Here is a 23,081-nt window from a genome sequence, read left to right on the forward strand (position 1 = left end):
GCCTTATTGTGATCGTCTTGGCTTCCAAGTGGTACAGACCGGGGCATGTGCTGCGATTGGGGTCTGTGGACGCGCACGTACCGGCATACGCACATCTCCTGTTCCGCAGGCAAACCAGCATGCAGTTTCGCTTTCGCACCATCGTTGGAGCGGCCTGCAATGGCAGATCCGCTCAAGAAATGAACATTGATACTGTGCCTTCATCGGCACAAATTGAGAATGCTCATGTATCAGTTCTGTTCCTATTGTGAAGCGCTCTGACACCTTCGAGTAAAGTCCGCGATATATAAAAACGCATAAATAAATAAATCCCCCACTCACCCGGTCTGCAGGAGGAGGATCCTCCTCAACAGCAGTGTATGGCGTCAGGGAAGGTGCTGCGGGGCGGAGTTGGACTGTGTGCCCACTGGCCGCATGGTGGCTAAACATGCGCTCTGGCTGCCTGTAGCGCAAGGACCGGTCTATCGAGGCATGCAGGCCCGGGCATGTGCCTTCCAAAAGAGCACCGGTAACCGCCCACTGCGGGAAGGAGATGCAGTAATAGACCCGTGCTAGTGCGCGGGACCCTTGAGCCAATGAACAACCTGCAGAGATGCATCTAGCCAATCCCATGCCAGGCTCTAAAGGCTCAAAGCTAATGAACAGCGGAGAAGATCTCTGCAGCCCGCTCTCTCACGAGTACCTAAACCTATTGGTGTGATGTAAACAACGGGGGTGCAGCGCGGGCTATGGGGGGACGACATCATGAGAGATGTGAAGAGTGAGTGAGGCTTTAGAGCAAGGGTCGGTGTCCTCTCTGCACTGTGACTAAGCCGTGCTTTTGTCCAGTACAATGTCTGTGCACTTGGTGCAATATGCACTGCTGGATGGCGTCCTGTGCAGTGAGATGGGATGGGTGCCTTCTAAACAGCGAGAGCGTTGTATTTGGGTGCTCGTCGTGCAGTGTGAGCCTGTGCACATTAAGGCTTCCATGGTGAGCGAGGTGCGCTTTCTGCACTGTGAGGCGTAATGGGGTTGAGTGTGTGTGTGTGCACACGTGTACTACAGGTTGGCGTCCTGTGCAGTGAGATGGAATGGGTGCCCTGTAAACAGCGAGAGCGTTGTATTTGGGTGCTCGTGGTTTACAGTGTGAGCCTGTGCACAGTAAGGCTCCATAGTGAGCAAGGTGCGCTTTCTGCCCTGTAGGGCATAATAGTGTTGTGTGTCTGCTCACGTGTACTTCGGATTTGGAGTCCTGTGCAGTGAGACGAGCACTCTGTAGACAGTGAGCACGTTGTTTGTTCCTGGTACACATTATGAGTCTGTGCACCGTGAGGCTGAAGTACAGTGAGCAGCCAGAAGGCACTGAGTGTGTGCGGAACTGAACCTCCCCGGCAGGGACTCTCTCCCCTCCTTTGCAGGGGGCTGGACCGAGCAATGCAGGGGGCTTGGAAGCTATTTGCATGAAAGCAGGGCGTTGTGTCCCCATTCTAGTTTGCGAGGCAACGGGCGTTCTGTATCACACAACTTCTGCGGGTAATGACATCATGGTGTTTACGTTTCGTGGGGAGACGTGCGTGCAGGCAGACTGTCCTCATGTCTGTGCCGCTGCCCAGTCCTGACCTTGTCAATACCCAGCCCTGCCCCTTATATGTGCCCCTAACCCAATGCCCGCTCCTGTCCTCATGTCTGTGTCCCTTTAACCCCTTTAAAGCGTTGTAAATAGACCTCCCCAGTGCTGCGCTGTCCATTGGAACTAGTGCTGAATGGACGTCCAACGGTCGTGCGCAGCACTGGGGAGGTAGTGGCCGTGACGACCGTTGGCCGACGGCAGCAATTAAGGGGTTAACACTAGCAATGTCTCTACCCCCTGACCACTACTGTCCTCGGTGTTTGTGTCCTTGCCCCAGGTGCTTATGGCCCTGTCAAAAACACTCTACCCACCCCTGCCTGCACCCCCACTAAAAACACCACCAGTACCAAAACCACCACTATCATTATTACTATTAATACACTATGGTGATAGTAATCATATTAGTAATGCTTATAATACAAATGGGAAATTACTATTATTCATTACAATAGATATTCACTTTTAAAAAGCCAAAACCATTTACAATACGAACAGCTTTAAAACTCGCAGTTGCGAGACCTATTGCATTGCAAATGCTTGTTGCTTCTTGTCGCTATTTTTATTTACAAATTTGAGATTGTATGTCGTCGGTCCTGCTGATTGGATTTTTACCATTGTGGTATCATTATATTTTTTACAATTGGTCTCTACTTTCTAAATTGGTTTGAGATTTTTCTTGTGTTGTGTTTTTACTTTATTGCTGTTTGTTTGCTGCATAGATACTTTACACATTTCCTTTAATTTAAGCAGGACTTCTTTTGTGCCAGGCTACAAAAGGAAGAAGCACTGCTCTAGGATTGTACGACTTTCTATTGACAGATTTGTACAGTGCTACTTGCCCGTGATAAGGTCTCAAAGCACCTCTGGGGTTGTCAGCCAGAAACAGCTCTCTTTGTTGTTCATTGCTGACAATGTGTGCCCTATATGGAAACACTGGGTATCATGCCTAGGGGTTGGAAATGATCTGAAATCATTTCAGAGCAATCTTGGGTTTGCACATCAGCACGAAGTCAAGTAAAGAGCTTTAGGAGAGACTGGTGTGCATGCCTTTTCAGACGTGTCTTCTTGGCGGTTGTGCTTGGTTGGTAGGTTATGGGTTTGTAGTCTGGTATGCAACCATACTAAACAATTCTCAAAAGGATGATCTTTAAAAGTAGAAGCTAAAACTTTTTAAAATAAGTATCTTTTATTGTGATTATACCGTACTTGCAAACATGTACACAGTTTACAGGATCATAAAGAAAATGTATTCATTTAAATGCCTTGCTAAAATTTGATGGACATTATACATCGGTCCTATTTCTGAATGAAAACTCTCACCAAAAAGAGTTCAGAACTTAACAGTCAACCAACAGATACAATACAGTATTGTCCAGACCCATGCAAAAAGAAACTACTTTAATCTCACCACAAAATGAAATACTGCACAGATACGAATAACGTTACTGGGCTGTATGGTTCTCAGTGAAACCCTACTGCCCAACAGCATCCTCCTCCAGATCTAAATACCGCTTGTTCTGTTATACGGGCTAACGGCAAACTAAGCCATTACAAAATATCTCCTGAGGAGCAGGGTACCATATGTAAAAACTTGTGTTTCTGAATTGATTCCTGCCTGTTTTCCAATTTAAAAATGCCCATTTTCATCTAAACATTTACCTGCTTTTTGCAAGTGAAATCTTATGAGAAATCAAACTGGATTCATGTTTTCTCATCATATTTTGCAATTCCTGATTCAGCAGGAAACAACACCTGTCACCAGAATAATCTAAAAGTGTAGGCCTTTTGTAACCGGACCCAAAGTCATACATTGGCTTACACTTGTTTATACAGTAGATACTATATTAATGAACGTTTCTCTCATGAATGCAATCACAAATTGAGAGTGGAAAGGGGATTTATGGAAAATGTCATGAGCCCAGGACTGCACTTTCATGGAGGGGTAAGAATTCATTAGGCAAATTGTTCATCAAGAAGGTCAGACAATCATGTAAAGTCATAATTTCACAAGCATGTGCATCTGACATATGCCACGTCCATTGTTCCAAGAGGTTAGGAACACATTATGTGAAGAACTTCAGCAGACATTTCCCCGGAGTACAACCATAACAATCCTAGTTCTGGGGATTTGGATGACCCATGAAAAAATGTGACCCTGCTCCATAGCTGTGAAGGTATCAGTATTCAACTCCATCATATCCGTGAGCCAGTACCCAAGGAAATGTGGGCGCCACAACAGATAATAAGGCACTAGGTCATAAACACAAAGGTGACTTCATAGAAACACATGTTCACTAGCATTGAAAAAGACTGACTAGCTTAATAAGAAAAAGTCATAATCTACTGAATATAGTTGTGAGAGCTGTAATATGTGTTGTCATTTATTTCAGAATTTGCAGTTGCTATTAGGTATGTCAGTATTTGCATTGGCCTCATGTTAAGAGAACATACATAAGACTTTTCCAAGATACCAGAGAACACCCCATCCCAAAAAGAGTAAGGTTAATACTGTTCAAACATGTGAGGCTTGGTGATTTTAGAGAATTAAACCTATAACAGCTTCAAAAAAAGAGATGCAACATTTAATTAGTAAGGAAGGCATGTTTATAATCATATGAATCATCATTGTTAATTCTATCACCATCTTTATTTTAATTGTTACGGAATTCAATAGTTGTAGAATTACATTGGTCATTTATTTTTTTTCATCATCAGACTCTCCTAAACCATTTTGACTAACAACTTTTTTGTATTCTAATGCTGATTTGTATGGAGTACGTGGCAATTCTGGACTTTCAAAATCCACGTGGTAAAGACCAAATCGTTGGCTATATCCGTAAATCCACTCAAAGTTGTCAAGAAGAGACCAAACAAAATATCCTTTTACATTTGCTTCATCAACATGGATACCTGAAAAGATAAGTTAAATTCATTTTAGTCCATGTTAAACTCATGCTAAGTAAGATCATTATTTTTTTTTTATCGATTTCTGTTTTGCAAAATATTTTATCTATTAGATAATATGTCTAGCAATGAAAGTGTGGAAACAAAATGCAATTCATGCGTATTGGCATTCTCAACGGTGCACCGAAATGCGATAAGGATGGTGATTCTAGTCAATTGCAGTGTGACAGTTCTATTTTAGTTACTTTTGTGAAAAAAGGGACACATTCTTTATCTGTGTTTGATCACATAACCTCCATAGCATTTTCTTGGCAGCAACAGCAAATATCTGCTTACTACGCAGGTCCTTGTTCTCTCATCACCATGCTAATAAATCAAAACACCTTAGGTTTGGCGACTCACCGATCACAACTTACACTCCTTTTTTCAATCTGCAAATTTTCAGGATATTGCGGCATGGATTAGTACATTTTATGGCACAAAAAAGTACATTGTGTAGCACACAATCATGTTTTTGCGGCATATCTGCCCAGCTATATTTTAATAACATTTTTTTTCATACTTCCCAGCTGAAAAAGATGGAGTATGTCCGATGGGACTACTGTACATTCAAACAAGCATAAGTAAAGCAAGTTGGAACAATTTAGCTATGTACCCTCTAATTATAGGTTAATCTGTAACTACTCTGATTTGGCCAGCAAAGAAGAAAGAGGAAGTACCTTTACTTAGTGGATGCCCTATATGTTAGACTCTGTCTTTGGACTGTCGAAAGTTTAGAACAAAGACTGATGGGATTTGTAGTCTTTACTGTTGTTGTGTTAATGTTATGTTTTCGCTGCTGAGCAATAAATGAAGAAAGCTATTGTATATTCCTCACCTCCGCGCCCTTAATAGAATGGAAACTTTCCTTTATAATCACTAGGAAATTTTACATTCAGTGGTTATAGCTACAATAACTTGTGCCCTAAGGTAACCATAAATGGCACCCACCATGCACAGTCTTGTCATCAATGATGTCATTGCAAATATTACAGTGATGTGCTCAACGGTGATATAGACCATGTCATGAGCGATATATTATATGGGGTAATTAGCTGTGCATTCAGAGGGAGTGCATAAGGGCACAAGTTATAGTTACTAGAGATACCTATAACTGGGGAATTTCAGTTTTGTTTTTATTTAAAACGTTACATTGTCACAAAAATGTTCACCCAACTATAGGATCACTTTAACCATTGTTTTTCAGTCATTTCTAGAGTATTTTTAACCAACATAATATTTATTACCATATGTAAAGCTACCCAACGCACACCATTTGGCCATGCGGGGTGGGGGTTGGCCGAAGGACATGCAGCCAAACCTTTCCAGGCAACCAACTCCACACCATACTTAGCCTTCAGCCATGTGCAGTGTGGGTTTGGCTGCAGCAGCCAACGCCCCACCAGTCAGCCGCAGGGCGTGGCAGAAACTGGCATTCTTTTTTTTTTTTTAATATTGGAGAGGGGCGCAGAGCCACTCTTCTTGATCTTTTAGGGTCTTGGAAACTTCATCCGTGGGGCCATTTTATTTGATTAGAGGTCATGGAGGAGACCCCTCCCTAAGTCTCTCGATTGATTACAACAACCGCCCCAAACAGCTCAGGATTTTCAATGGTAGCTATCAAAAGAGGTTCCCTTGATATTCCCACTCCAGTCCTTCTCACAAAGGATGTGAGTCTGTGGAGTTGTAGGATGATGTTTCAGGATCAGCAACTGAAGGGTCAATGCCCAAAGAAGGAAAGATTGTATTTTTTCAGTCGGAGGGAGCTATGGAAGGCGAGACAAACCTTTCATTCCCAGACAGAAAACTCAAATCTAGTGGAAAGAGTTGACTAACAGGTAATGAGATGTTACTTGAATTGTCAGGGGGGGGGGGGGGGGGTTGAAGATCAGGGAACTCAACGGGGTGAAAAGGACATCTGATTATGGGCAAAACAGGATCTGGTTGCTTTTTGAACAGTATACATGCAATAAAAAATACATTTTCAAGAACACTCCTGGAGTCCCAACCTTCCAATTTAACATATCCCAGGCCTTTTCAAACAGATTCACTTTTGCTCAAGAGTCCCCATGATGGATCTCTTTACCTCACCCAACAATACAATGCTCCTTCTATTCTGCATAGAAAATCCGTGTTTACCGGACTGAGCAGATAATGAGGAAATCGATCCCATGGCCACAAGTAGTGTTATATGCCTTCAGAACCATTCCCCTTCACTAGAGCTACAGAACATTCAGAGGCCTGTAGGGATACTGGGGCTCCATTATTGGCCAAGAGATCATTGGATATTAAAGGTGTCAAGTAGGGGATTGATATCAACTTGCATTGGATCCTTCCCCTCTGTAATATTCAAGTGTGCTGTTGGAGACGTTCTGACAAATAACCGTGATGGCTTGGATATTGAATGGGGGAATTAGAAGTTTTAGGATGCAAGTGACCCTAGACATTCAGTTTTCTATCATCTACACTGGCTTCCTATAAGAAGCATTAGGGATATTTTCAAAAATGGAGTTCAGAACAAAATGAGAGCCCAGAGACAGTAGTCCCTTTCAGATATTGGAATGATGGGACTGGGTGGTAACTACAGGTCCAACAGCCTAGATATTTAGCAGATGACTTATATAATGTAATCCCTTAGGCTAGCTGTCTTCTGAATATCTTTAGGCTTAAGAAGCCAGTATTTCCTAACCCTGTTCTAACTTGGAACGTTGCAATTGATCTGACAGAATTACAAGAACTACAGTTTGAGTCGCTGAAATCAGAGCAGTTTGTGTGGCTTTCTGCAAAAGTGGCATTTGTAATAGCAATCACCTTAGCTAGGTGGTTGGGGGAGCTGGAAGCATTATGTCATATCTATCTATATATGAAATTCTTTGCTGATAGAATGATTTAAGGCTGGACCCCAAAGTTGTTCCCAAAATCCAGTTCTCCTCTCTAAAGCAATAGCTTTTCCAGTACCTCAGTACTTTTATGAGTCAAGTACTCCTTTAACAATGGATGTTAGAACATCCTTATTTGTTTATATTGACCGGACAAGAGATTTTTAAGTTTCAAACTCTCTTTTTCATTTATGTGGCGCATACAAGGTCAAAAAGATTTCAGCCCCTACACTAAGTAAATGGATGAAGTGGTCAATCATCCAGGAATGTAGATAAGTTGGTCACAGGATGTTCAGAAGTGATCAACAAGGTTGATTTCAGCTTCCTGGGCTGAAGATGGAGGTGCATCTTTGCCGTAGATTTGTAGGGCAGCAACCTGGTCACCCCTAAAACCTTTGTGAAACATTACAGACTGGATTTTTGTCAATCCTCGGAGAACAAATTTGGCTCTGTAATTATTGATTCAGCAATTAAGTAACGTTTGTTGAGTACATAAGTACTTTGCTTCTGTATCACTTTCTGGTTGATGCAAATGTTGTGCTTGGTGTATCTCAATATGGTTAGGACTGGGATAAGGAAGACGGATGATGACAAATGAAAGAATTACTTACAGTTAATCATCATTACCATGAATCGTAGTCCTCCTCGTCCTAGTCCAAGATCCCTCCCGCTCTCACTCCGATTTTGGCAATTCTAAGTTTTTTTTATTTGTGCCTTACAGGAGGATGGGATGGGATGGGATGGGACGGGATGGGAAGGAAAGTGGGAGACTTTATTGCTGATGTGAGTATAGGTATGAAAAGAGGACTAGCGCATGTGAATGCTCTATCTGTGTGTGTTAACAACTCTGTAAGGGACACGGTACTCTAAATATGGTTAGGACTGAGAGGAGGAGGACTATGATTCAGGGTAATGAAGATTAACAGTAAGTAATTATTTCATTTCAAATGTTCCCACCTGTGCTTAATGTGACTAATTCATGCACTTTTATTGACATATGTGGCCTACTATGCAGTAAGATGTATGCTTTCTTTCATTATAATTACTGAATAAAATGAGAAAGGCCCATTCAACCTGCTTTTCAATGGCAAGGAAAGGCTAGCAATGTTTTTATATATTTGTTTAAGCCTTCTGCATCTCCAGCACCTAAAACTGCTGACTCTACAATCTGTGGCAATATTTCGATTTGGACTTATCTGACACTGGCTAGTAACTCCGGTCTACAAAACTGATCTGCATAAATCAAGTACTAGACAACTGAAGACCTGCTCAAGGAAAAAAGGCAAAGCTTGTCAGAATACCCAGCCATACACTTAAACTACAAAGAACATTATCTCCATGGATGCTATTTTACTTTCTCGTTAACTAATATTTACATAAGTAAATTTCCCTTGAAAAATATTTGAAAGGGGTGTGGCAAAAGCAGTAGGAGTAGGATGCGTCTACTGTGGCTCCACATCTATCTGATCAATATAAGCTATACTTGCACCTGCATGTGTCCCACGCCCCTGCTGGCATTACCAAGCCGTGGAGTTGCACTGCCTGCAACTGTGGGAAACACAGCGGGGTAAAGGGAGGTCTGCTAAGGGACTTAATGCGCCACAGAGGCTATTTTGAAAAAGCAGAAATCTGCTTGGAGGGCCACCGATGAGTGGCTAGACTGGCCTTGGAAAAGGAAAGAAGGCAGGGCTGGACTGGGAACTCAAAGAAGCCACAGCAATTTTGTGTGAACAGCCCCTGGGGGGATGCGGGGTGGTGAAAGGTGGGGAGGCGGTGCAAGTGTGAAGCACTGCTGCTTTTGGTATGGGGGGCAATATTGCAACATCAAAGTAAAACCAGCCCCCACTGATGCAAAACTGGTCCCCACCCATCCAGCCTCTGGGTAAAATGCCCAATACCCACTATGGGCAGTCCAGCCCAGAAAGGAGGAAGCATATTAGGACCGAAAGAATGAATTAAATCCCCACCCCCAAATACTTAAGTGTTAATGGCAGAAAACTGCCACATCACATTACATAGTCATATTAATGTGCAATCATAGGCCCTCAAGCACTTCTTCACCACTGCTGGAAAAGGGAGTTTAAAATGAGAGACTGGGGTCAGACTTGCAGTACAACAGTTAAATCGTACAACAAATAATGGTAAGTTGGCAAGTGGAATGAGGAAATTCAACGCTCCCTCCCAGCAAGATTTCTCAATGCGGGCAGTCGCAACCGCTCACGTTGATAAAACACCCACTCAGACTGAGGAAGCTGCCGCTCAAGTAGAAAATCTACTTAAGCGGCAGAAAGGAACAGTGCCCTCTTGCGCTGCCTATAGTGCTGTTTGCGCTGATTTTCCAGCATGAGACAAACACCCTGCGCTAAAAATTGGTCGCGTTGTGCGGCAGAGTTTTTGGGTCGCCAGGCCTAGGTATAGCATCTAAAAACGCACCAATAAACTGAAATAAATGAAGATTAAAGTTAACTTATGCTCAGTCTAAAAAAACTTTGTTTACAAATTAAAACAAAAAAAACACTGACAGTCACAAGTTATGGTTTGGACCAAAATCCATATCTTACACAACATGCATACAAACCATAACTCTCACACCGAATGCATAGCTTATGACCTCACAACGCTTATGACAATAAATGACAAATTATATGTAGTCTTAAATTTACATTAGTACTTCCATCAATTTCATTAAGGCTGAGAACATAAGCATTGCATTTGGTGTGTGAATTATGCTTCCCTTGCCAGTGCACAGGCACACTGTTCCTTCCTCTCATAATGTTCCTCTCTCCATGAGAAGCACTAAGAGAGGCAGTGTTGGACTTGGCCCTTTTTGCAGGGTTATCCCTGAACTTTTTGCCTTCTTCCTCTATTTTTTCTGACCTGTTGTTGGCTGTTTCATGATTCTGGGCACTTTACCACTGCTGATCAGTGCTAAAGTGCATATTCTCTCCCTATTGTAAATTGATGTATGGATTAGTGATTCCATGATTGGCTTGTTTGGTTTACCTGTTAGACCCTACTACAGTGCACTGAGTGTTCCTAGGGCTTCTAAATCCAAATGCTGCTGTTGGGCTTGCAGCACTGGTTGTGCCACCCACATAAACAGACTTGTAAAATGTGTCTGAGGTCTGCCATTGCAGAGCCTGTGTGCAGTCTGGTACTGTCATGCTGACTGGGCAAGTGCACCCACTTGCAAGTCCCTAAACCTTCCCTTTTCTTCATATCAGACACGCCTATAGTAGGCCCAAGGGCAGGGTGCATTGTAAGCATAAAGTAGGACAAGCCCTGATGTGTGTGGCATGTCCTAATAGTAAATTACAGTCATTTTCGTTCTTCACTATTAAAAGGCAACCTGTTCTTCATATGCCAGAATGGGCAGTTAGATTATTACAATTTATAATCCTACTGACTCAGGGAACATAGTAGAAATTCGAGTTTAATATGCCTGAACTCAGAATGATAAAATGCATCTTTTAGTGAAGTAGGTTTTAACATTCTGTGTTTGAAAATACCACTTTTAGAAAGTAGGTATTTTCTTGTCTAACTATCCAAAGCCTGCCTCTGCTAGGTTGTGTATTCCTTGTCTGGAGTTTGAGTGACAGGGCTGAGGGATTTCATCAGGAGACAGAATGAGTCCGCCCAGTGGTGAATAGAGAGATCTGCATCTAGATGGGTGGGAGGAGTTGCACCTGGGACCTGAATAGGGCAGTGCCTGCCCCCCACAGTGCTGGCTCCACCCCCTGTGATGCGGCTGATGTCTCTGCCCTGCATTGTGAAAGAAGAGAAGGAATCATGTCAACAAAGTGCTCCACGGCTGTGCTTTCCCTCCACAATGCTGGCTCCACCTCCTGTGGGGCGTCTGATGTTTCTGCCCTACACTGTGAAAGGAAAGAAGGAGTCTTGTAAACAGAGTGCTTCAGAACTGGTTTGGACTGGGCAAAGGCCCCTCTGCCCTCAGAGGATAAAGGATTTTAGGGTATAAATATTGGGACCCTAATCCTAAGAAATTAGATCACTTCTGGACTACAAGAAGAAACCTCTGCTGAGGAGAGGAACCTGAAGAAACTGAGGAGAGACTATTCCTAAACTGAAGTGCTGCTTAGGATTGCCCTGCAGTGGTTGCCTGACTGCCAAAGAGAGGAGAAAGAACTTTGTGTGCCTTACTTTCAACTTGTGAAGAATCTCCTAGGCCTTGGAAAAGACCTTGCCTCCTGATGAAGTCTCAGGGACAACAGACTTCAACCCTCAGCTCCCCAGAGTTCTTTGGAAGTGCCGGCTGCTGTTTTTGGGCCTTCTAAAGGACTGCGTGTCGCAAGGAACTGGAAGCGTGACTCAACGAGGAAGAAGCGTGTCGCCGTCGCTGCTGCTGCCGTCAAATCTCTGAACAAGGGTGTCACCGCTGTAGCTGTCGTATTGCACTGCATCGAGAGAAGTGTTTCGCAATGAGGAAGAAGCATGTCGCCCTCGCTGCTGCTGCCATTGCATCTCTGAACAAGGGCGTTGCCGCTGTGGCTGTCGTATTGCATCGCATCGAGAGAAGTGTCTCACAACGAGGAAGAAGCTTGTCGCCGTCGCTGCTGCTGCCGTTGTATCTCTGAACATGAGTGTCGCCACTGTAGCTATCGTATTTCACCGCATCGAGAGAAGTGTCTCGCAACGAGGAAGAAGCGTGTCGCCGGCGCTGCTACTGCCGTCGCATCTCTGAACAAGGGTGTCGCTGCTGTAGCTGTCGTACTGCATCACATTGAGAGAAGTGTCTCGCAACGAGGAAGAAGCGGGTCCCTGCTGCTGCCGTCGTATCTCTGAACAAGGGTGTTGCCGCTGTAGCTGTCGTATTGCACCGTATCGAGAGAAGTGTCTTGCATCGAGTAAGAAGCGTGTCGCCGTCGCTGCTGCTGCCGTTGCAACTCTGAAGAAGGGTGTCGCCGCTGTAGCTGTCGTATTGCACCGTATCGAGAGAAGTGTCTTGCATCGAGTAAGAAGCGTGTCGCCGTCGCTGCTGCTGCCGTTGCATCTCTGAACAAGAGTGTCGCCACTGTAGCTATCGTATTTCACCGCATCGAGAGAAGTGTCTCGCAACAAGGAAGAAGCGTGTCGCTGCTGCTGCCGCATCCAGAAAGCTCCTCGCATCCCCAGAGAAGTGCGCCGCCATCGGAGCTGCTGCCGTCGCATCGTGGATGTCGCCGCTGTAGTTGTCGCATCGTGCGGAAGCTTCTCGCAAATGTTGGAGAAGAGTGTCGCAGCCAAGGCTATTGCCGTCGCATCGCTGATCAAGGGTGTAACCGCTCCAGTTGACGCATCGAATAGAGACTTCTCGCATCATCAGAGAAGCGTGCCGCATCTGGAAGATCGTGTTATGAAATAAGGGTTGACCCAACAGTACTGGGACCTGGGTAATCAATGGTATATATAAGGGGTCCCAGTTGGAACAATGTGAAGGACACAAAATCACAATTCATACAAACAATATAAACAATAAAGAACTTCCAAAAGGAGTTACTCTGAGAAATGTTATTTCATACACATCCTCATTTGCAAACTAATTGCCAATGCTTTTAACAAACAAGGAATTAATCTTATTCTTATTGCCCAAGACAGGGGGGGGGTGGGAAAGAAGGACAGGTGGGAGGAGGGAGTGTGATCAGGGAAGTGCAGAAATCAGATCAGTTTCAAAAGAAATTGCAAGTGGTCTCATATACATTTAGAGTTAAGTACCACACTGACATATATACATTGTCATTCAAGTATTTTACACAATTGAAATATTCCTATCCCATTACAAGCTAACACAGCCAATCATGATCTGTTGTTGATGGGTAGGGGCGAACAAGGGCGTGTCGACGTTTCGACCCCAGAAGTGTAGGCTGAATCATGCCCTACTGCGGGGTCTTCATCAGGACAGGTGGGGGTAGGGTGTCAGGGTAGTGAAGAAGGGCACCGCGTGACACCGTCTAGGGCTGGTAGTGGGCCAGAGGCTCCAGATATCAAAGAGAGCGTGAACCTAAAAAGAAATTAGGCTTGAATCAGAGTAGTGGGCAGTCATAAAATACATCCCACATCACCAGAATTCACTATTATCAAAGTGTGCTTGAGTTAGAAAGCATCAAAAATTACCCAGCCGGGTTAAAAACAAGGATGTCATCACACAATGGAGGATGAACCAACCAAACACATATCGGGAAACGCCCAGATCGTAATGTCATTTTAAATATACACTACTGGGAAAACTCTTTACTTTCTCCTCCAAAAATCGAAAAGAGGGTTGTGTACCAGCAAAATGCCCAGAGTAAAAGTCCGTTCCATGACTAACTGCAGCAAAGATGTCAGCAAATATAAACACATGAATTCATAATTACCCAAAGTTCACAGGCTAAGGTTAAACTTCATATGGTGACATTCGCAATCAATCCTTTCCACGATGTCTTTCAATTATTATTTACTGGCCTAAAAAAGGAAGCATCTGGAAGATCTTCACGTCTTTATTTCTTTGCACCGGAACTTTGCCGCATTTCCCCCGCTGCAACATTACTTGTTGAAGCGCAACGCATCGTAAGGTACATTGACGCAAAGTGGCGCATCTTAAGAACTGAACTAAGCTAAAACTACAATTTTTAAGTATAGTATTGTGGATTTTTGTCGTTTGTTGTCTTGTGTTAAGTCTATATAAAGAATACTTATTTTTTTATATACAACTGTGTGGTGTCCATCTGTAGTGTGGTTTCTCTTTTCCTCTACTCCTGCTGCCCTACCTGAAGGCTCCTATCTCGACGTGCAGCGGCCGGGCTTGGCTCCGCCAGAACTCGCCAGGATACCGACCGGCCGGGCTTGGCTCCGCCGGCCGGACTACAGCCCCCAGCATCCCTAGGGGGGCTGCGACGACGCAAATGACCAGCGCGCCAGGCGGCGCATCATAAAGCGCCAGCAGGGGCCGAGTTCCCCGTTTCTCTTTTCCTCTACTCCTGCTGCCCTACCTGAAGGCTCCTATCTCGACGTGCAGCGGCCGGGCTTGGCTCCGCCAGAACTCGCCAGGATACCGACCGGCGGGCTTGGCTCCGCCGGCCGGACTACAGCCCCCAGCATCCCTAGGGGGGCTGCGACGTCGCAAACGACCAGCGCGCCAGGCGGCGCATCATAAAGCGCCAGCAGGGGCCGAGTTCCCCGTTTCTCTTTTCCTCTACTCCTGCTGCCCTACCTGAAGGCTCCTATCTCGACGTGCAGCGGCCGGGCTTGGCTCCGCCAGGACACCGACCGGCCGGGCTTGGCTCCGCCGGCCGGACTACAGTCCCCAGCATCCCTAGGGGGGCTGCGACGACGCCAACGACCAGCGCGCCAGGCGGCGCATCATAAAGCGCCAGCAGGGGCCGAGTTCCCCGTTTCTCTTTTCCTCTACTCCTGCTGCCCTACCTGAAGGCTCCTATCTCGACGTGCAGCGGCCGGGCTTGGCTCCGCCAGAACTCGCCAGGATACCGACCGGCCGGGCTTGGCTCCGCCGGCCGGACTACAGCCCCCAGCACCCCTAGGGGGGCTGCGATGACGCAAACGACCAGCGCGCCAGGCGGCGCATCATAAAGCGCCAGCAGGTCCCTCGTCCCGCGAGGACGCGCGCGGGACGCGCGCGGGACGCGCCGGGCTAAGCCCGGGCAAAGGGCGGGCCCTCTGTGGCCCTCGGTGACTGAGGTAGGCTGGGCTGGGCCAAGTTATTGACATTTTAAAATCGAACATTCAAAGCTATATGCTTTGTAGTTGCACTCTATATCGTATAAATTGACGGTCTTGACATTGTCTCTGGCAGGATTACTTCTCCAGATACACTTTCATTGTTTTAGTTTTCCTACGGAATAATCTTATTTTTACATTTTTTGTGGTTTTTAAGTCTTAACTGCTCATTTCTGTGTTTGTTAAGGATGACGGCAAAGAAACTTCGTTCTGGAAGATTATTGGGGGGAAGGTCTTGCATAAAGACAAGATCCAACCCCCTGAGAAATAAGTCTACTAATAACTTTCTATTGAAGGGACAATGCCAGCTTTTGAAATTGTGGGAAAAACCCATTGATAAGGTTTTGCCAGTTGATGCAACTGTAGACTCTGATATTGTTCTATCTGTGGATCCTGCAATGGTGGTAGATAAAATAGATTCCTCTCTGGTTGTGATGGACTCCACCCATGCAGGGTCTGTTGTGAAGAATTGCCTTGTGTACTCTGAAATAAATAGTGACAGTAGGCACTCTGTACCAAATTCTGAGGGAGAGCAATATAATAATATGACATCAGCTCTTAAAGTTACTGTGCCTAATATTCCGATTGGAGGTCTCCGTCCCGTGGTGGGTACTAAGGGTGATCCTTCTACGTCAAGTATTGACCTAGAGCTTTGTGGGCGCTATTTGGATGGTGGTAGCCTGAAACTACCAGAGGCTATTAAGTCCCCAGCAGGCGCTACTCCCTCTGGTCTATTGTTGTACAGTAGTACTCCCTCCATAAACTCTCAAGATATGTCTTCCCTACTTAATGTCTCTAGGAGCCATATGCTTAATTTGTCAGGCATTTGTCCTCTTGCTCCCTCTGGGTATCATAAAGATGAAAAACCTATTTCTGAATCCCTGATTGCGCTGGAACACTTATTGGCTTCTATACTGTCATTATTGGGCAAATTTGTTGGAAGCTCTGATTGCATTCTGGATTCAGTTACAAAAATATTGCATGCTATGTTGCTAAAAACCCCGGAAAAGGTTTCTGATCCTGCTTTTGAGGCGGATTCACATGGGGCAATGGAGGGTGGTAAAGCTTCTGCGGGAAATGCAGGCATAAATATTCCAGTGGTAGTTCAAGAAAATGATCCCACTGGAATACCTACTTCTTCCGCATTTAATTGTGTAAAGGTTTCTGACCTCGAAATAGAGGAAGAAAGTATGATTGTTCCAAACTTAAAAGCTGGAAATGAGTTATTCCCAATTTTTGCGCCTGAAAAAAAAGGGCCTAAGGACGAAGATAAAGTAAAAAAAAATGAAAAAAGTGATAGTCCTAAAAAGAACAAAGGAAAAAAAAGGAAACCAGTGCGTAAATACAGGAAGAAAAGACAGAGGCAAATAATTTTTCAAGATCCTATTGCTTTAGCTGGTAACGATGATATTGTTATTGAGTCTATAACTGGGTCCCTGAGTCCGGATGTTGATATTCTCGCCTGAAAAAAAAGGGCCTCAGGACGAAGATAAAGTAAAAGAAAATGAAAAAAGTGATAGTCCTAAAAAGAACAAAGGAAAAAAAAGGAAACCAGTGCGTAAATACAGGAAGAAAAGACAGAGGCAAATAATTTTTCAAGATCCTATTGCTTTAGCTGGTAACGATGATATTGTTATTGAGTCTATAACTGGGTCCCTGAGTCCGGATGTTGATATTCTCGCCTCTGCCTTTGGAGAAGAGGTCCCTTCTAATGGATCTCCCGCTTCTGTAGGAGTCCATCCCCCTGACGGTGGAGGAAGGTTGATTTTTCCTCCAACAACAGAGGTGATAGGACCTATTCCGGTTGTATCAGGGTCTCTTAACCCTTGAGCTTCTCCTTTCTTGTTACCAGAAGATTTTGTTGTACGTTCCCAAGATTCACTGACAAAGGAATCAAAAATCTATGTTGATACTCTGATTGTGGACTTTTTGCCATTGTTTGATTCTGACCTGCATTTAAATAGGTCATGGTTGCTCAATTGTTTCAAAGATTTTGAGAGCTTAAAACGTATTCAATCGAGTGATATTGATTTGGTTACCCTGTTAGGTGGTGACAATGTGTCTAGTATAAGGGTGAAATTCTATTCTAAAATTATTGTAAACCTTATACTACAACAGGTTGAGAACTTCCAATGTATAGGAATTGATGTTTTACCTATCTTCTCCTTAGGAAAGGCTACTTTACCCCAAAATGGGTTTGTTCAACAGGGCAATGGGCAAGATGGGACCCTTCCTTCTTTCAATGACCTAAAGATCTGGGTTTCAAAAGGCAAACATTTGGTTTCCCAGGTTTTGCCACCTCCGTTAAATCAGAATGTGCTCCTTGTAGAGGACAATCAACGGTGGAATTGGCTCCCTGGTGCCTTGTCAAATAAAATCACAGACAACCCCAAATTGTTTCAACATCTTTAACAATAAATTGAAAATTATATCTTGGAATGCAGCAGGGATACATAATAGCCCAGAGAAACTAGAGTTTTTGTTTTCTCTGGAGGCTAACGTGATTTGCATCCAAGAAACATGGTGTGTTAATTATCTATGTGCAGGGAAAGACTACTTTGTGCTTGAGGCTGCGGCCTCCCCTTCAAAGAAAGGGCACGCAAAAGGGGGAATTGCTTGTTTTTTGTCTAATAGATTGCAGTGGAAATTTTCCCATTATGTAGATTCAAGTAATCTTTTTCAAGCAATTACAATAGGTAATCTCGATAGTATTGGCAATAAGCATTCTGTTGTAATTATTAATGCTTACATTCCCCCCGAAGAATGTTTTAATATTTTATTGAAGCAAGTGTTTCTTTATATTAAACAGATTAAAGAGGTTTATCCACCCCCTGAAGTCATATTATTTGGGGATTTGAATTGTAAAGTTTCTAATTCAAGTATAGATTTATTTAGAAATAGACCTAAAGAAGAGGCCTACCTCATTCCACAATCACTCTTCCCAGATAAAATAAAAACTAACAAAAGAGGGAAGATATTGTTGGAAGAACTGTTTGCGGTGGAGGGGCTTATCTTAAACGGTAGGCTCCCCTCTGATTTCCCTGCTAAATTTACCCATAGGTCCGCTCATAGCGAGTCAATTCTAGATTATGTGATTTCTGATTATGGTATTTTCTCGCTAGTCCAGGATCTGATGGTATTACCAACAGCATTGAGTGACCACAATGTAATTAGTATAAGCATCTCTTTACACCCGCCTCCCTCTGATACCTGGTCATTTTATAATAAAGGAGTTAATTTCCATAAAATCTCGGGTAGATGTTTTTGGAATCCAAGTGCCAAGAAGGGTGTGCAGGTTATTCTCCATAAAACCATACTAGAATTAAGTGATTGGCTGGGTTTTGAAATTATTTACTTTGAAAAATTTATGAGGGAGATTACCTTGGTTGCAAAAAAGTTTAGTCTACCAAGGAAAAAGTTTTTTTCTCCCAGTGCAATGCTCCCCCTAAATAAGGAAATAAATAAATTAGTGCGGGAGCAATTTTTATGCAGATCTAGTGAATTAGCAAATAAAATATCTCTGCTGAAAAGAAGGAGAAGTAGACTGAGAATGAAACTTAAAAAAGAAAAAGAGGACTCACTGTGGATAAGTCTAAGGGAGGCCGTTGTGCATGGTAAGGCTAGAGAATTTTGGTCTATAATTGGTAAGGGATGTGGAGTAAGAGCTAGCCCCCTTCCTATCCCCATTTCTGAAGAGGTATGGACCTCTTTTATTTCAAAGCTATATGCTGTGAATGGCACAATGTCAGAGGATAGTAGGTTTGGTCGAGAAGTTGAGCTTCCTATTGACTCCCCTTCGGAGAAAACTATTGCAATGGCTATTAAAAACATGCGCTCCTCGGGAGCTATGGGACCTGATGAGTTACCCATATCGGTTCTGAAGCAGGATCCGACTCTATGGAGTAAGATACTTTTTCCATTGTTTAGATCTTGCTTCATCTCTAAAGTGGTGCCTGCTTCATGGAGGGGAAGCATACTGGTCCCATTATTTAAGAAGGGAGATAGGGACAAACCTATGAATTACCGTTTGATAGCCCTTCTTGATTCAATCGGAAAAGTTTTTGCAAAGTGTCTTTTATTATTAATTAATGATTGGGTTGAAATAAATAACATTTTGCCATTGGAACAGACTGGCTTCCGCAAAGGGCACGGCACACTAGATAATCTCACCGCCCTTCAGGTGATCTCGGACAAATACATACATGTTCGAGGGGGGGGGGGTTGCGGCTTTTATTGATTTCTCCACAGCGTTCGACAAAGTAGATCGTCTTACGCTGTGGAGAAAATTAGCAGCACTGGGTATGCCGTCTCATTTATTGGATCTTGTACGGTCTCTTCATACGGATACCTGGTGTCGTGTGCTGCAAGGTGGAGAAAGGGGTCTCTCACAACCAATTCCATCTTTAAATGGACTTAAACAGGGTTGCCTTTTGGCCCCACTATTGTTCTCCCTGTACATTGCTGACCTCCCAGCTTCTCTGTCTGCTTGTGCGGGCATTGCCCCGGTTGTGGGGGGCTCTACTATCTCCTGTTTGATGTATGTAGACGATATCCTCATACTTGATCTAACACCTAAGGGTTTGGCTAATCGTCTGCAGGCTTTACATCTATTCGCTGAGTCCCATTTTATGAGGATAAATGCATCTAAAAGTAAAATTATGTGCATTTCAGGAAAGAAGAAATCTAGGTCAGAAAATTTTGGATGGTCCATTGGTGGACAGAAATTAGAGGTAGTTAAATCTTATACTTTTTTAGGTAAAATAATTTCGGCCAATTTGAGCGAGAAGCCCCATATTGATTATAACTCTCGTAAAGCCCTTGCACATGGCAAAGGTTTGTGTTCCCTTTACTTTGCTACAGGGAAAAGACATTTTGCTTGTTTACTGGAGGTGTTTAGGGCAAAAATTATTGCGACGCTTCTATATGGAATAGAACTTGTAGAGCTGAAGCATTGGGGTTTCTGTCACACAGTTGAAGGAAAAGTATTGAGATCTTTATCTACTCTTAACACAGCTTGTTCGCTGGCCGCATGTAGGCTTGAATTCAGTCTTAGGAGTAGCTGGGTTCAGGGATTATGTGCTTTAGTTAGATGGGTGGCCAGTTTGGCCAGAGGAGAACTGGGACCATTGAGAGCTCTCCTTATAGGAGAATTGTTGGGCAACTTTAAAGAGTTTTCTAAAATAGTTAGGAATTTTAGAAAAGCTGTGACACTCTTAGAGTTGGATGAAAGTACCCTTTTTTCAAATTCCCCGACTCAGCTAAAATCCGTGCTGAAACAGGCTTCATGGGAACTCTGTTTTAAATTGGATAAGAATGCCCTTCAAGAAAAGAGGGGATGTGATCTCCTTCTCAATACTTTTTCAATAAAGCTTGCTCAACCGTATGTGACATGGAATATTCCACATGGAGTTCGAAGACTATGGTTTCTCTTAAGACATGATTTATTACCTTTAAATCTCCTTTTATCAAAATGGTATGGATCTTCTTCGTCATGTGACCTATGCAATATGGCCGTACAGGATCGAACTCATGTATTGTTTTTATGCCCTGCATTGTGCTCTTTGCGATTGAAATGGTTAAAGCCGATTTGTCTTCAACTAGGTATTTTTAATGTGAATATCTTTTTGCAGGCTTTGTATTTCCCCCTAATGAAATGTTTTGCTTCCAAATTTTTAACTTTTTTAAAGGTTTTTTAGCTATTTATTAATGAAATATGGAGGTGTTTGCTGCTGATTATCTTGTCTGTTGTTAATTGTTGTAAACTGTCTTTGGGTTTTCTATGTATTCAAATATATTTCCATTTGTGTATTTGTATTATGTATTTTATGTGGCCCTCTTTTGAGAGCCAAAACATAATAAATAAATTGAGCAGAAGGTTGCAAATAGAAATCCTAAAAAAGAAAGTGTGGTCACTGAGTTACTCTATGTGGTCACAAATGCTTTACACACTGCCTCTGAGATAAGCCTGTCTGTTTGTGCCAAGCTACCAAGGGGGTGAGCAGGGGTTATTTTAGGAGTGTACCCCCTTACCATGACTAGAGGCCAGGGTCCTTATTTGTCACAAGTACCTACGTGTGCCAACTAGAGATCCCCAAATGTAACAGGCAGTATATGAGGAAATGTCTCTGTGTCTCATCAAGAAACCATACGCGGAACGCATTTTTTGTAGGCCAGAGCACAGCAACAACCCACCTGCACACATTGACTGGTATGGGCTGATTTACCTGCTCTGCCCCATTCCAAATGGGGAGAGAAAACAAAACGCATGTGACAGAGAGCATGTTATAAATAAGTGTAAAAGTTATGCCTCCTCTCAATGCCTACCTAGTTTTTTCCTTTGAAACAATGCAAACCTGCTGCTTGACATAAAGCATCTGTGTCTGTTTATAGCAAGAAAGTTACTGAGATTTCATGGAATGGGTAAACTATTATATTTTACATCTTACCTTTCCACTGGAAAAGAGATACCCACATCAATGGTGAAATAAAACACTTTTATAAAGCAAGCAGCATCGATATGTGTAGTTAGTATGTTAATGAGAGTGTTCTGTATGATTATATTAATCTCAAATGGGACTGGTATTAGTTATACCACCAGGAAAATTGGATGCCTACAAGGAAAATGATAAATCACAGAAACGCAATACAATGTGGAACAGTAAATGAGTATGCAAATTCAGGCAGGCCTTGATAGGATTGATAGGAAGCTACAATGCTTCCACATGAATGCACATAATTCGCCATTGTCTCTGTAAGATTTCGAACTGAGGCAGACTTCAAAAGATGAAACATGCAAGATTGTCAAAGGTAAGCAAAATTCACTGGCAAATTTTAAAATCCCTTGTCCAAATGCCTTAGTGTAAAGCAGGGTAAATATATAAAAGATCAACGTTATATTGCAGCCAATAGGTATCTAATGCCCTGTCAAATTATTCATAATCTTGAAAGATAATGTTCTTGTGATGTAAGTCCATGACTACTGGTCGGAGTATATTACATTTATTGTCCAGTGCCAAATAAATTATGGGACCCAAGGATGTTTTACTTCACTATAAAATGCATTGCTTCAGCTCGGACAAGTGTAATTCAGAACACAATCCTGCATCTCATGGTGAGTCTAACCGATTATCCAATGAAGCGTGATTTTAATTTACCGTCAAAGAAGTGTTGTACCGTAGGATAATTTAAGATGCTGCCAAATGCAGGCAAAAAATTATTGACTGTGCTGCACATCAGGAAAAAACTGCTGCTGAATCCGTGAGCAAACTGAACACCGTATATTACAATGGTTTTAAAATGTTAATTATCAACTACATAGTGTCGCCTCTACAGTTATGGGGTTGATAAGCTGAATATGTGCAAACGTACGACAATGCACCACCGTCAGTTACTCCAGACAATTGCATCTAGCGGCTTGTAGCATCCCAACAATGGCATCAGCAAGCAAGGGGGCAAAGTTTGCTTGAGATGTAATGAAGGTACAGCCTCTGCACACTTCTCAGCTCTGCTCCAAAGTTTCCTTTTAAACTGTGAAAATTCTTGGTCACCACCTCATAATAACAAGGAGAGGTAAGTGATGGCGTGAAAAACGTGACAAAAGGCTACCCTACTATGAAAAGACAGTCGCGACCACACGCTGGATGGAGAAAAGCCTGAGAGGCCAGGAGTGGACTTTGAACGGAGGATGCTTTGGGAGTGAATAATGGGTGTGACACGAGATGGTCTGTCTCTCGGTATTTCATGGTGTGTAGTGGCGTAACCGGAGAGGTTGCTTTACAGTGCACCGAGTGCAGACTGGCAATGATTGGTGGAAGAGTAATTGGAGGGGGCTTCTGGACCAGTGCAGCTTTTTAGCTGCTCCAGACCAGGGGACGGCGGCAGAAGATGGTGATGTTGGGCTCTTTAATACATCGCAATGTCTGACAAGCACCAGC

At 43.4% G+C, this 23,081-nt stretch overlaps 1 protein-coding gene across 7 annotated transcripts in view; it reads right to left on the bottom strand.

Moving 5' to 3' along the window:
• Positions 1-2,779: 2,779 nt before the first annotated feature.
• The window catches only part of LOC144821404 (cytosolic beta-glucosidase-like), a 418,101-nt gene continuing 397,799 nt past the window's right edge, over positions 2,780-23,081 (bottom strand). For 6 of the 7 annotated variants that reach the window (XR_013608345.1, XR_013608344.1, XM_078678400.1 and 3 more), the window contains one exon: positions 2,780-4,522. Coding sequence is in view for 3 of the 7 variants with exons in the window: in XM_078678400.1 (XP_078534526.1) it covers positions 4,308-4,522 (215 nt within the window). In the remaining 4 variants the exon portion in view is untranslated. The remainder of the gene's footprint in view (positions 4,523-23,081) is intronic. The other variant, XM_078678402.1, reaches the window with a different exon arrangement.

Source organism: Lissotriton helveticus, chromosome 2_2, assembly GCF_964261635.1.
Source record: "Lissotriton helveticus chromosome 2_2, aLisHel1.1, whole genome shotgun sequence".
Taxonomy (NCBI): Eukaryota; Metazoa; Chordata; class Amphibia; order Caudata; family Salamandridae; genus Lissotriton; species Lissotriton helveticus.